The sequence below is a fragment of the Malaclemys terrapin genome, chromosome 10 (assembly GCF_027887155.1).
Source record: "Malaclemys terrapin pileata isolate rMalTer1 chromosome 10, rMalTer1.hap1, whole genome shotgun sequence".
NCBI lineage: Eukaryota > Metazoa > Chordata > Testudines > Emydidae > Malaclemys > Malaclemys terrapin.
The window spans coordinates 38,453,418-38,467,723 of record NC_071514.1 but is presented as its reverse complement, the minus strand read 5'-3'; the positions used below and the strand labels follow the sequence as shown (position 1 = coordinate 38,467,723).

The 14,306-nt window shown below is 54.5% G+C and overlaps 1 protein-coding gene across 1 annotated transcript; it reads left to right on the top strand.

Moving 5' to 3' along the window:
• The first annotated feature begins 5,444 nt into the window (after positions 1-5,444).
• Positions 5,445-13,958, top strand: COMMD4 (COMM domain containing 4). Its single transcript, XM_054042873.1, has 8 exons — positions 5,445-5,550; positions 7,100-7,171; positions 7,840-7,905; positions 8,865-8,904; positions 10,807-10,926; positions 11,475-11,555; positions 12,353-12,529; positions 12,806-13,958. The coding sequence occupies exons 1-8, from the start codon at positions 5,548-5,550 to the stop codon at positions 12,844-12,846; spliced, it is 600 nt and encodes a 199-aa protein (XP_053898848.1). The 5' UTR covers positions 5,445-5,547; the 3' UTR covers positions 12,847-13,958.
• Positions 13,959-14,306: the final 348 nt, after the last annotated feature.

The following is a 14,306-nucleotide window of genomic DNA, read 5'->3' as shown; positions in this document are numbered from 1 at the left end:
GGGCTGGGGGGTCCCGTCCCGTCCCTGCGCTGCCTTGGACAAGTCACTTAGGCCCAGATCCTCAAAGCTATTTAGACTCCCAACTTCCATTGAATTTAAACCAAGGGAAGGGAGGAGCCTAAGTACCTTTGAAGATCTGGGCCTTAGTCTCTCTGCCTCAGTTCCCCTTCTGTGATATGCACTTCCCTCCTTTCCAGGAATGTTGTGAGGACAAATACATTAAGAGCATCAGGTGCTCACAGCCTATGCAGCTGAGGGCCCTAGCTGTACCTTAGCTAGCAGTTAACAGGCCAGTGGACATCCAGTTGCTCAGTCATTGATCTCCCTTTCAGAGTAGCCCTGGGGGCAGAGGCAAGGTACAGTGTTTGCTTTGCAGCTGGGAATAGAAGTCCTGAGAACCAGATCTGAAGGCCTTTGCTGCCCCCTGCTGGCAGCAGAGAATTATAGTGTTGCCACCTGGTGCACCTTACTTAGGTGGTGCCTGGCTTTTAGTGTGTGATAGCTTGTCACACTGGGAGTGGTAAGAGCTCCTTGACTCTCAGTGGTCGCTCTTTTATCTGCTCCCTTCCTTCCTGGCTTCTCCATTGTTAGTGGTTTACACTGAGTTTATTATAGTTTTGCTGCCATGGCCCTTCCTAGACTCTAGTACCTGGAGCTGCCGGTCTCTGCTCTGCTGGGAAGGAAGCAGAGAGAGGGAGGGACAGGGAACTAGGGAATGGCAGAAGAAGGAACCAAAATAAGGGAAAGGAGCAGGGATTTGTTTCTCCCCTTTTACTCCTAATGGCGCTAAATCTAACATGGCTTTTACTAATTTTGCATCAGAACCAATAGCACAGTTCTCAGAACAGGCGTTGAGAGGTAGCATAGGCCTGGGGCTAGACTAGAGCATTGGACTGGGCCTCAGAAGATCTGGGTCCTGCTCCTGGCTTAGGGTTGCCAACTTTCTAATCGCAGAAAACCAAACTGCCCTGTCCCTCCTCCGAGGCCCTGCTCGCTCCATTCCCCTCCCTCTGTCACTCGCTCTCCCCCAGCCTCACTTACTCATCCATTTTCACCAGGATGGGGCAGAGGGTTGGGGTGGGGCATGAGGGCTCTGGCTGGGGGTGCAGGCTCTGCGGAGGGGCCAGGAATGAGGGGTTTGGGGTGCAGGTGGGGACTCTGGGCTGGGGCAGTGGATTGGGGTACAAGAGGGGGTGAGGGGTGTGGGCTCCCAGTGGCACTTACCTCAGGCGGCTCCCGGGAAGTGGCTGACGTCCCTCTGTTAGGCCTAGGGGTGGCCATGTGGGCTCTGCGCACTGTTTCCGTCTGCAGGTGCCGCCCCCGCAGCTCCCATTGGCCACAGTTCCCACAGAGTCCCCGTGGCCGCCCCTCCACTGAGGAGCCGGAGGGACATGCTGGCCGCTTCCCAGGAGCCGGGCAGGAAGTCTGCTAGCCTCATGCCAACTGGACTTTTAACGGCCTGGTCAGTGGTGCTGACTGGAACTGCCAGGATCCCTTTTTGACCAGGTGTTCCGGTCAAAAACCGGACACCTGGCAACCCTATCCTGGCTTGGCCACTCACCTGCTGTGTGATCTTGAGCAAGTCACTACCTCTGGCCCTGTCATGCCTAGTTAGATTGTGACCTGTTCAGGGTAGGGACTTCGTGTATGCACAGCACCAAGTACCATGGGGCCCCGATTTCAGCTGGAGCCTCTAGGTCAGTGGTTCCCAAACTGGGGTTCGTGAACCCCTGGGGGTTCGCAAAATGTTACAGGGAGTTCTCAGAGGAAAATTTCCTAGTGGCGGACAGAGCTGTCCCTAGGGACGCTGGGCAGCATGGGGCCAGCAGCCCAGAGCCCCTGGACTTCCAAGAGCTAAGCAGATCAAAGCAACCATATCTATCACACTGAGGAGATTTAAACTTCAAGACTCCTTATAAGAAATAGAAAGGGAGGTGGATATTTTTTGCTGCTTTTAAAATTAAATAGGCAGCGAGTATTGTTTTTAAAATTATTATGAAGAACAAGTTTAAGCTTTGTTGTAACATGTGTTGTTTGCCTGGACTGCTCAAGACCTGAATGCTTGTGTACGAGGAACTCTTTGAGTTGGCTTCTTAAATACCTTCATGCTGTTTCACATCTGTTACTCCTCGATGAAACATAGGAGTTTTGTCTTATAACAGGCTTATTCAAAGTGATACAAGCTACGAAAGTGAGAGCTTGGAAGAGTGTTACTGTTTTCATAATGTAATAAAAATACTGTAATTACAAATAATAATTAATAATAAATAGTGTGTAATAAGCTTGTCATAAAAAATATATTTCTAACATCACTGCTTTTATAATTTATACTCAGTTAAAGGAGAAAATCCCTGGAAATATTCATTTTTAGGAGCAGGTTCACGAGACTTGACATTTTAGTGAAAGGGGTTCACAGGTTGTTAAAGTTTGGGAACCACTGTTCTAGATGCTGCTGTAATCATAGGCAGCGAGTTATATGGCCCATGGTGCCCGTGCTCCACCAATATTTAGGAATGTGGGCCTGGCTCCACCAATGTTTGGGCTTACCGTGCTTTCGGGGGGCTCCACTCTTTGGGGGGACGTGGGGTCCAAGGCAGCCTGTGAAGTTAGCGGGGTGCTTGGCGCTGGCAGCAGCGAGCGACCCGGCCCCAGCCCACCCTGCTCCGCTCTGCCCCACAGGCTCCTGGAGTCACTCGGGGGAGGGGGCGGAAACCGGAAAGAGGTGGGGGCTCAGGGGAAGGCGTGGAATGGGGGTGGAGCAGGGGAGGGCTGGGGCCAGGTTGCTCGCTGCTGCTGGCACCAGACCCCCCACTAACCCCCCAGGACGCCCTGGACCCTGCGTCCTCCTGAAAAAGTGCGGGGCCCAGGGCGGTTGCCCCGGTCTGTCCTATGGACAGGACAGCTCTGCCTGGACCCCGCGACCCCCTGAAGCATGGGGCCCCCCAAAGCGCGGGGCCCGGGGCGGTTGCTCCAGAGATGGCTCTGCTTGGACCCATTCTGGGCACCACCAAATTATACAAACCTGGCGCCCATGACTGTAATATAAATAATAATAGGCATGTTAAATGCAGTTGCACAAAAGATTAATGTTTAAGTCCTATATAAACATTGGCTTTTAACAAAAACCCTACAGTTTGAGAAATGGAACACAATAGCTATTTAAAAGCATGCCCATTTTCTCTGCTAGCGTGCAATCCCTTGATGTGATCTCGGGTGAGTCACTTAAACTCCCTGTCCCTCAGTTTCCCCATTTGCTGTGAAAGGATGTGTGAGATCAGGATGAAGACAAGGTCTCAGTTCCACACACTTTACAAGCTAACTATCCAGATGAAGGGTGAGGCAAAGGATGCAGCAAAAACAAGCAATGGAGCAGTGACATTAGCTCGGGCTTTGTCAGCCCCAAGATTAGTGTTTCAATATTTTGCTCCCGCTGCTTTGAACAGGAGCCCTGGGGCCAATGGTAGAGAGGTCTCCTGGGAGAGTGTTTTAAGGGGGAGAGGCAAGACGTTGGGTCCATGTGGGAGAGGAAATGCTACCAGTCAAATCCTATTGAAGCCAATGGGGGTTTTGCTACTGCCTTCGCCGGGGCCAAGATTTCACCCTACAAGGTTCAGCTTGCAACATTCTCATCATTTTGGGGGACTGTGTGGGAGGGGGACTAGTCACCCCAGCAGAAGAGGCAGGGGGGGTTGGTTCCTAACCCACTGGATGTACCTGGCAGCTGCATAGCTTTCCCCAGCTCCTCTGTGCAAGGTGTGGTGCCAGGAGCGCCGCCAGCTTTTTGGCTGCCCTAGGCAGCAGAAGGTCCCGCCCCCAAAATACCACCCCGACAAAGGCGACGGAAGGTCCCGCCCCCAAAATACAACCCCGACAAAGGTGGCGGAAGATCCCGCCCCCAAAATACTGCCAACAACCGGGGATCAAATACCGCCTAGGTCGCCTAATGGGTTGCGCCGGCCTTGTATGGTGCTGGCAGGGAGTTCCCTGGCACTCCTCCCTCATCCCGCCACCCCTTGGTATGCCCAGGCTGGTTCCTTCCTATGTGCAGCCACAGAGAGAATGATCTTTCTATTGACCTAAATCCTGGGTGTGTGCAAAACGCTACGCCCTAAACCCTGCCTCTCAGTGGCCTCCTTACTTTTAGACCCAGCTTCACCTCCTTCTGCAGAGCTGCTCGTAATTCCCCACAGCTGTGGGAGACTGTCTGCATCAGGAACACAAGAAGGGGACCAGTGTCCCACTGCAGCGTGGGGAGATTCCTGACAAGTTAGTGAAAGGGAGCTGGAGAGGGGAAAGGCATGTGGGGCTGGAGGCTGGAAAGTCAATAGGTGGGCAGGGAGATAGGAAAAGGCTGTGATCAGGAGCCAGCCCACAGTCAAAGCCTGGCTGACTTGACCCTCCCCTGCCCATCTAAGCTTTTAACCCTTCCTGCAGGCATTGATGCCCTCTCACCCCATCCCCAATCCCTCCTGCATTCCCCACAGCAATGTTAAGGAAAGGGTCAAGCTGTTCTGAAAGTGAATGCATCTCAGTAATGACACAGAACTACCCCATCCCCTAAAGCTTCCTCTTCTTCCCCCCTCCCTCAGGCGGTGTGTCATAGGCACATTTTTGGAAGAATTTGGACCAAACCTGCTCCGGATTCAGATCAAAATCTGAACTCCCCCTAAGACCGAACACGTTTGGATTTAGGGCTCTAGTCTGGCCCATCATAGAGAGAAACCCAAGCAATGACATTTGGATCAGAACTTCCCTAGAATTTGGGGGGGGGGGGGGGGGAAGTTGGGCTCCCATTCTTTGGCCTTTGGGATGATTACCCAATAAAACTGATCATTCACTGCTTTAATTTAGCAACAAAGCAGGCTGCTGGATTTACTCTTACTCAGTTCACTTTATCATCTGTCTCACTCATGACAATTGGTGCTTTGCCTTAAAGCCCCAACTCATGGAGTCATGAGATTGTGAGAATCTCAGCTTCCATTTAAAAACCTCGTCATTTTCCAGCACCCAGCATTGCATAGAAAAAGTTTCAAAACATAACACCTGAAGCCTCAAAAACCAGCCACCAAATGAAAACGGTAGTAGCAGTTTTTTAAAAACTCATGATTTTTGGATGCAGTGTTATTCCAGCCGTGTTGGTCCCAGGATGTTAGCGAGACAAGGTGGGGGAGGTGATCGCTTTTATTGGACCAACTTCTGTTGGTGAGAGAGACAAGCGTACACAGCCTGGCCCGAAGACGAGCTCGGAAGCTCGTCTGTCCCACCCACAGAAGCTGGCCCCATAACAGACATCCCCGCCCCCGCCTTGTCTCAGGACTTGGTAACAGCCTGGCAGCTGCCGCCGGCTGAGCCTCAGTCTGGGCAATAAGCCAGGGCTGAAGCGTCACTAAATCTGCGGTCAGCTGACTCGGCTCAGAGCGCGGCTGACAGGCTGCAGCGTAGGGAAGTCTGTGGTCAGCTGACTGCGCTCCGAGATCAGCTGACGGGTTCCAGCCCTGCCGTGGTTGAGGGGTCCCCTGCCAGGCGTTGCAGGGACAGCAGGAAACCATGGTGAGCGCAGGCGCTGTGCATGGCTGGGGGGTGTTAGTGCTTTGCTGGGATTTGGGGGCCTGGGGCGATGCAGAGCTGTGTCCCCGGGGCAGCAGGGACTCTGGGTAACAGCTGGAGCCATGCCTGAGGACTCCCCGTTGCTAGCCCAGTGTCACCAGCTTCCTAACACGTGCGGGGGGGGTTGGGTTAAATATTGTGGAGGGTCTGGCTTAAAAACTCCTCCCTCCCTCCAGTGACCTGAGATCAGTGGGGCCCCGGGAAGGAGCTGGAGCAAATAGAAAGAGCTGCCCCTTTGCACAGCAGGTAATTGGCCCGGGGAACCCACAGTGGCAGCCCTTTGAGTTCTAATACCTCTCCTAGTTAAGTGTGCTCAGGATAAATGAATCTCATGCTTCAGGGTGCAGGCCTGTAGCCTGCAGGGGTCAGGAAGGAAACGCTGCCTTCCCTGCCTCACCCCACTCCCCAAAGTGCTGCACTGGAGGATGGGGCAAGTGAAAACTCCTTGTAATGCAACTTTCCTCTGAAGCAGCCAGCACTGGCCAGGCCTGGGGGCAGGATGCCGGGTGTGATGCGCTGTTGCTGTAGCAGCACCTGTGTTTCTAAAGCAGGGAGTAATAAAGGCTTCAGCACTGGATGTGCAGGGGAACAAGTGGGCATGGAAAGGATAATTTCAGAACTATGATAATGTTAAACACCTGGGGGGGGGGGGAATCAGCTGTCCTGCTCCCCTCGACCCAGATGTCTGCCCCCTGCTCTGAAAGGCTTATGCCTGGTTCTGTAGCCTGCATACATGAGACGCCAGAGACTTGTCCCCTTGCTCTCGCTGTGTAACTGCAGCGGGTATAAAACAGCTGCTCCAGGATGCAGGCTTATGGTCTGTACCAGCATTTGCTGGGTTAAACTGCTGAAGCCGCAGCTTAACTGGTAGCTATTAGGAACAGGAAAGGGCCATCTGCCCTGCCCCACCTTCACTCCACCTCTTCATCAGACTGATCCCTCTGGGCACACCCCAGCCCCATCCATCTCTTTCCTTCTCCGGGGATGAGTGTCTCTCTCTCAGACTCTGGGCCCAGTTCAGCCCGGGGGGAAGCCCATTGAATTCAGGGCACTTGCATCCCCTCATGCCAGGGCTGAGCTTGGCCAGCTGTGTCCAGTCGTTCTCCCCAGAAGCTTGCTCCAAAGGCTGATGACCTCCGTGCACGGAGCTGCTGTGCCTGAGTTCGCAGGGGCGTTGTACAGTGGGGACCCAGGGCCTGAGGAGGAGAGTTATTTGTACAGCTCCGGATCAACCCAGCGGCCGTCCGACTCTGCAGCAGGCTCAGCCAGAGCAGAAGCTGGAGATGAGGGCAGCCAAGTACCCAGAGAGGAGAGAAATCTAGGGACGGCTCTTCTGGTGCAGTGGGGGCAGGGCAGCAATAACAGTGGGAAATGAGGGTTCCCTTGCTCTGGCAAGAAGAGCCGGGCTGCCCTGCAAAGGACACTCTGCTGCTGACGTCCCCTGGCCCAAAGGCCGCCTGGGTCCTAACTGCCCCCGATTTTCTCCTTCCAGAGGTTCCGATTCTGCGGAGACTTGGACTGTCCTGACTGGGTCCTGGCCGAAATCAGCATCTTGGCCAAAATAGTTAAGTGGAAGCTTTCTCTTTCTCTGTTTTCTTCTGGATCTTACCCAGTGCCCGGCACCCTGGGGTCTGAGCAATTTTTGCTCTCTCTACCCCCCCCCCCGAGACGGTATCAGGTGCTGTGAAATCAGACAATCAGCACGAAGCCTTGGCCGTGGAGAGGGGTATCGACGGCCTGGGGGAGCAATGGGAATATCTGTGTGATGCATCCCGATCTGAGCTCTGGGACTCGGGTTATCTGGTGAAGGGGGAGAGCTCAGGTCCCTGAGCGACCGGCGTGAACTCTGCGCCTGTCTCTGGCTGACTGGGCTTCCCTAAGAGAGCAGGGAGAGGCTCGAGAAGTACATAGAACAGGCTTTGATTGAGGGCTTGAGCAATACACTCAGTGGAGCACAAGAGTTGGCTGGGGCTTTAGCCTGACCGTTGCATCCAAAACTCAGGGAGTCTCTTTGTGGAATCCAAACCATGATGTTCCCCAAAGTGGCAGAGAAGTGAGTTTTTAAACAACCCAAACCAGTGGCTGTTTGGCTGGGGCAGGGCAAGGTTGAAATGGGTCCCCCTGGTGTGGCAGAGAGCGTGTGTTTTGAGGGGAGCTCAGACTCCTGCCAGGCAGTGCCCGCCGGGCCCAGCACTGCAGTGGGGTTTTATTTTCTTGCTCTCTCCTTTCCAGTCCTCGGTGAAGCTGAAGCTCATCTGTGGCCAGGTGCTCAAGGACCTGCAGGGAGAGGGAATTGATGTAAGTGAAGGGCGTTCTTCTCCCACGTTCAGCCCCACTGAGCAGGGATCCAGCGATCGATCACAGAGACTCAAGTCTCCCCTCCCCCTGGCTGAGTGGCGTGGGCCATGTCGAGCTGGCCAGCCTCAGGGCAGGCAGTGCGGTGGAGCGGGGTGGGGTGGTCAGGACACCTGGGTTTTATTCCCAGCTCTGCCACTGATCTTGGGCAGGGTGCCTAAAGCCTGTGTCCCTATCTGTAAAATAAGGCCAGTGACACTCCCCCATCGGGGAGATCTGCTGGTGGAAAGGGCCGTACGGCTACTAAGTACTTACTAGTAAGTATTAGTGTCCGTTTCTCTAAGGGTCCTGTGTGGTCTGCTTCATCTCATCCACCCATTGGCCCTGCCATCGCTAGGGGAATGGCCGGTGGTTAACAACACAGATTCCCTTGAGGTCTCCCAGCAAGGGGCTTTGTCCACTTGGGGACATGGGGCTGAGCCATTTGTAACACCCATCACAGACAGCAGTTGACCCGCTGTTTGGATTGTGCAGGTTTCCTGTAGGACATGCCTGGAGCACTAGCGGCCAGTGGGAACGGCCCATCCTATACCCCCCCCTCTCATTGTGAAGGCAGCTTGGGCTAGTGGGAGCCAGGAACCCAGGAGTCCTAGTCCCCGATCAGCCATGTGGCCTTGGGCAGGTTACTTAGGCTAAATCCAGCAGCTTCTAATAATTTGGGTCCCCCCTTGAGACACCTCGGCCCCATTACTCAGAAGTGCTGAGCCCCCACCGCTCCTATTGACTCCAAGTGCAACCGAAACCAGGTGCTGCTTGTGGAAGTGTTGGCCTTACCCTGGCTGTGCTTGCCCCATGGGGGATCTGCTCAGCGAGGGCTCAGTGATCATTCTGCACCGTGCCGTGTGCTCCGGGAGCAGACTCCCCTGGGGCTGATGGACCTGGGTGTTGCTCTTCTCTTGCAGTATGAAAAGATCCTGAAGCTAACGTCGGATGCCAAGCTTGGTGAGTGTTGTTCCTTTCCAGAGCCATTGGGTGTCCGCAGCCTGGGCTCCTCTAGTGCTGTCCATGAGGCCATCACAGTGGATTTGGCTCTTTGCCTCACCCGCCTTCCAAGGAGCTTTGCTGGCTTCATTACTAGAACTGACATTCCTCTGTCTGTGCTTACGGCAGGGAGGCTGTGGCAAGCCGGTGGCTTTGGGATGCTAGGCCAGGCTTTGTCTGACTCCCAACTCCCCTCCGGCCCATTCCACATCCCAGTGCCCTGGCCTGAGAACATTTTACCTGCAGTGTTTACGGGCGCCAGGCTCGGCTTTGTTAGCCACATTGCCTGAAAAGCATCGCTGGCTGGGGTCACGAGTGGAGAGGCATGTCCTGAAGCAGTGAAGGCCTGAAGATAATGCCCAGCCATTGGAAACCAACTGCATGCTCTGCTCGTGAGCAAGCACAGGAGCCCTGCTAATCTCCCAGGGTCCTTGCCCCTGTTCTGTTTGGGGGAGATGCTGCTAATCGGCAGCCTGACGAGTTCCCCCTTCTCACCCCAAACACTGCCCTGGCTTTATATTTTTGGGTGGTTCTGGGCCTTGCGTCGGGGGGGGGGGGGTAACACCATTTCCCGAGTGTGTGGAAGTGCCCCAGGCCTGGTGGTTGTGGTGATCACAGTAGCAATCAAAACTTCCCAGGCGCTGCCCAAACAGCTGAACAGCCCCCATCCCTGTCCTGCAGAACTTGCTGTCTTACTGTGGCGATGGGGAGGGGAGAGGAGAGGTCCCAGGAACTCAGCCAGGTTAGCGTCACAAAGAGAAGGTTAAGGGGTGACTCGATGGGAGCCTGTAAGTACCTACACGGGGAACAAATAGCTGATAATGGGCTCTTCAGTCTAGCAGACAAACGTCTAACATGAGCCAATGGCTGGAAGTTAAAGCTAGACAAATTCAGACTGGAAATAAGGTGTTTTAACAGCGTCATTAACCGATGGAACAACTGCCCAAGTGCTCTCCATCACTGGCAATTTCTAAATCCAGATCTGCTCTGGTTCAAACAGGCATTAATTCAGGGGCGCCCAATGGGCTGTGTTACATCATGGTCCCATCTGGCCTCGATCGTCCCGTCTGACCTGTGTAAGCTGTGAAAAGTCTGGTTTGGTTTTTATGAATGATCTAACCCCAGCTGAGTTGCCGTGCTGTGGCTTGGCCCTGTCTTACCGCCACTGGCCTGGTTATTGTGCGGTGTTAACCTTAGGCTTTGGCTGTACAAATGGTTACTTTCGGCAAGCCAGGGTGTAAATCTGCCATGCGCTAGGTGGCCGGGTGGACCCTGCTCCACACCCCAAGTTCTGCAGCGCGCCTGGAAGCTGCCCTGCTTGGAAACAGTAGGTGAAAGTGCCCTAGCAGCTGTTAGTCTGCGGTAGCTGAGTCTTAACGGACAGTGCGCAGCTGGCTAGGGCAGGCTAGCTTTACACCCCAGCTTGCCATGAGCTACGTGTTCGCTTAGACAGGTCCTTGGCCATTATTAGTATTTGGATCCCTAGCATCAATTGATTCTAGTTAGACTTAACCCCTGCCTGTCCCAGGCTTGTTTAAACCCTAACCTGTTTTGACCCCTGTCGGTTGTATTGACTCCCCCTCCCCAACACACACACAGTCGCCTGCCCATCGCTACTTCTTACCCAGGTTGGTGACAATGAGCCCAGCTCTTTCTGCCTATTTCCCTGCTGCCCCTCGTGGCCCAGTGCGAGGTGGCGTCTGTCCGTGCCCCCTCTCTAGTCTCTTGCAGATGATGAACTGCAAAGGACAGGCCAAGTCAAGGGCTGTTGGATCCTATGTCAATTGTATGGGTCTGTCAAAGCTGCCTCCCTGCCTCCCTGCTGCCATACAGAGTCCCAAAGGTTTCTCCTCCTCTCTCCAGAGTCCGGGGACGTGAAGGCCACTATTGCCGTGCTCAGCTTCATCCTCTCCAGTGCAGCCAAACACAGCGTAGACAGCGACTCTCTGTCCAGCGAGCTGCAACAGCTGGGGCTGCCCAAAGGTAGGGGAAGTGCCAGGGGATGGGTCCCTCGGAGAGGTCTGTAGCGCACTGGGGAGCCTTGGGGTCAGTAGCAGCAGCCTGACTGTCTTGTGCGATGTCAGCCAGAGGAGAGCGCTGGGGAGCGGAGCAGAGTCTGTCTATCTCATGCTGTAACCCTGGATAACTGTATCCTTCCACTCTTGCTCCAGCACTGTGTGGAGTTCAGTACGTTGGCTCTCTGGGGGAGGAGGCGATCACTGCTGGGTTGTGTGTCCCCCGCACTCTCCCATCAGCGAGAAGTTAGAACTCGCTGTGTCAACCAGCAGGAAAGACTTCAGAGCAGTAGCTGAGCCATCTTCTGACTGAAATGCTCTACGGTACCATCGTCCCCCCCGTTATCCCATGTGTGCCCCAGTGTCAGCATCCTGCTAGAGTCCCCCTGCTAAACAGGCCAGCTCAGCAGTTTGCAGCCAGGGTCCCTTCTGAGCCTGCTGGAACCAGAGTCGTGTTGTGCAGGAACCAATCTGATGCTCTTTGGTGGGTGGTTTCTTGGTCTCCTTGTTTTGTAGAACATGCCACAGGATTGTGCCGGTCCTACGAAGAGAAACAGAGCCCCCTGCAGGACAGCCTGAGGACACGCAGCCTGAGATGTAAGTGTTCCCCCTCTGGCTGTGCAAACCTGACACTGCTTCAGGCAGCGTATGGGAGATAGTCCTTCAGCAGGGGTACAGGCTGGCACCCACTGCCCCCACCCCTCTAGCTGTTCCCCTGTGTCCATGGATGGAAGTTCAATAGGACTTTCCCAGCCATTCTCCTCTGGGACTTCTTGGGAAGAACTTGCTCCTGAGGGCTGTGGGATAGGATCAGAGTTTGCTGAGGGCAGATGGGTTTTCAGCAGCAACCGAGGGGATGACCAGGAGCTGGGACCAGAACCCTGTTGTCTGACCCCCTTGGGCTGTGACCTTGTCAGCCCGACAGGTTAGGATCTGGTCAGGTTAGTTCACCTCCGGGACAATCCAAATGCAGCAGGGAGTGGTTCAGGTGATGCACTAGGTGGTGCTCTGCCTTCTGTGTTATCTTGGCCATAAAGAGAGAAAGAGCTGAGGCGGTGCTAACCACTTGGACTCATGGGAATCTTCACAACGAGGGGTGTTAACTGTGTTATCCCAGCCACACCCCATCTCGGAGGGCTCCACTCCACTGACCTAAACTCCCTTGTTATTTCAACTGGAGACATTTCCTTCCTGTAATGTCTTACATTGTTGCTGTGGGCCAGTAAAGACAGTTGCTGTGTTGCACACACCAGAGGTGGCTGCATGTCAGGGGTGGGTGGAGCTGCTTAATGCTTTTGAAAAATGCTTCCTAAATCCATATCGCCAGCTTTGCATAGAGAGAGTGTTTTACACTGACAGTGCAAACCTGAGACTGGCTCTGCCTCTGTCCTCAGTGAACCGTCTGGACTCTGTGTCCTGGAGGGTGGATCACACGCTCAGCTCCAGCGAGCTCCAGACAGTCAATGAGCCCCTTGTGCACCTGAAGTTCACCGTGCGAGACGGGGACCGAGGCATGACGGAGCCCTTTGCTATGACTGTGTCGGCAGAGAAGTTCCGGGTCTTACTGACAGGTGAGTAGATGGCAGAAGGGCAATTTGGAATCGCTCGCCTCATCCCCGCCCTGCCAGCTGGTGCTTCCTCTCCTGTGTCCCTGCTGCTCTCCCTACTGGCCGGGGCAGAGATTGGCTGTCTCCATGTCATGTCATTTCTCTGTTCCTGCTCACAGCACAGAGGTTATTCTCTGCCCTGCTGTGACCAGTGAATTGGGAACTGGCTGCAGCGCCCCCTGCTGAGATCCAGGTCACTCTGCCCCCATTGGCTGTTTGCTTCTCCTCTTCCACTTTCAGAGCTGAGACAGGCCCACGCCATGATGAAAACTCTCAGCTGAGGAGCCGGGAGGACGGCAGCGAGCGTGGAAGGAGCCGGCTGATTGCTCTGCAGCTCGTCGGAGAGTCTGGTGGGTGCGGTTCCTCCGCTGGGGAAGCCCCTCGCCGCACACAGCCGCAGACACCGCCTGGGCAGAGGTTGGACTGGGCTCTCCTCCCTTCTCAGACCCCTGCAGCTGAAACTGACAATTGCTCTTCCCACTCTTCCTGGCTACTGCCTCCCCGTCCAGCTCTCTTGCTGTGGAGCCTCCTGCCCGCCCCTCCTTCATCCTGCCCACAAGCCCTTGTGCTTCCAGGAGCCCCACCCCAGGATCTGTCCCCAGAGCAATGGTGGATGGGAGGTTGGTGGCTTCTGCATCTGCTAACGAGATCTCCACCTTGAGACCAGCTTCAGCTCGGAGTTCCCATAACAAAGGCGTCCAAACCCATGGGCCGTGCCACCGTGTAACACACACGCCTCCGGAGAATACCCAGGCCTGCCGGCTGGAGGCTACTTTAACAGTGAAAGACCCTGAAATCCCCTGCCAAGCCCTTTGTTGGTGGTTGTGTTCCTGAACAGCTGCAGGGAGCTGATCTGCCCTTTTGCTTCTGCCTGAATTGTCTCCTGTGACTACTCCAGGGCAGGCGCTTGGTCTCCTCTGGAGACTAGCACGCTGCAGCCCACCAAATGCTGCGGCTAGGCCAGCTCCACATCACCCATTGACTGAACTCCTGCAGCAATCCAGGATGCCTGTGGCTGGGTCGACTCTGCCAGTCGTACATTAGAGGTTGGAAAGTTTCATCAGCCGAAGCACGATGGAGCGTTCTCTAGTCCCTTCTTGCTCCCCCGCATCCCTCCCCTTAAAAGCACTTTGCCTCTGTTCTTTCCACTTCCTTTAAAGGAGCCCCTTACCTAGGGGACAAATGCAGCTTTTCTGTCTTTCCTTCCCCCCATGCTCCTACCACCTTTTCCAGGGCAGCTCAGTGCATGGAATAAAGGATCATCAGGAACGTGCATCTGTGAATATCTCCATGCGTTTCCGGTTGGCCTTGGCACATGAAGCCAGTTATTTGTAATGTTTCCTATTTTGCCAGCGGGATCCAATAAAGCCACGAGGAGCATTTTTAATTTGCATTGCTGCCTCCCTTGTCACCCCTGCACCCTCATTTCTGACACCCTCAGACTGGGAGCAGAGATGTGTCTTTAAATAACTGGAGTAAATCTTTTGTATTTGAAAGGGGGGGATTGATGCCACAGACAAAATTCATCATACGGGCACGTGCTCTATAACCTATTCCCACCCCCTGCAGCTCTGTCAATGTCTCTCCATCCCACATACACCCTTCCTGCTCCTTCAGTCCTGACCTCTGCAGAAACCAGAGCCAGGGTAGGCAAAGTCCGTAAACTATTCACTCACCCCAGCCTTGTCTTGTAACAACCCTGGTTAGTCCAGCCCTTGCCCCAGGCACAGCTCTGGTAACA

Coding starts and splice junctions, on each gene's coding strand:
- COMMD4 (XM_054042873.1), top strand. Junction 7,172..7,839: donor TCAGCATCTTGGCCAAAATA/GTTAAGTGGAAG, acceptor TCTCCTTTCCAG/TCCTCGGTGAAGCTGAAGCT. Junction 11,556..12,352: donor GAGGACACGCAGCCTGAGAT/GTAAGTGTTCCC, acceptor CTCTGTCCTCAG/TGAACCGTCTGGACTCTGTG.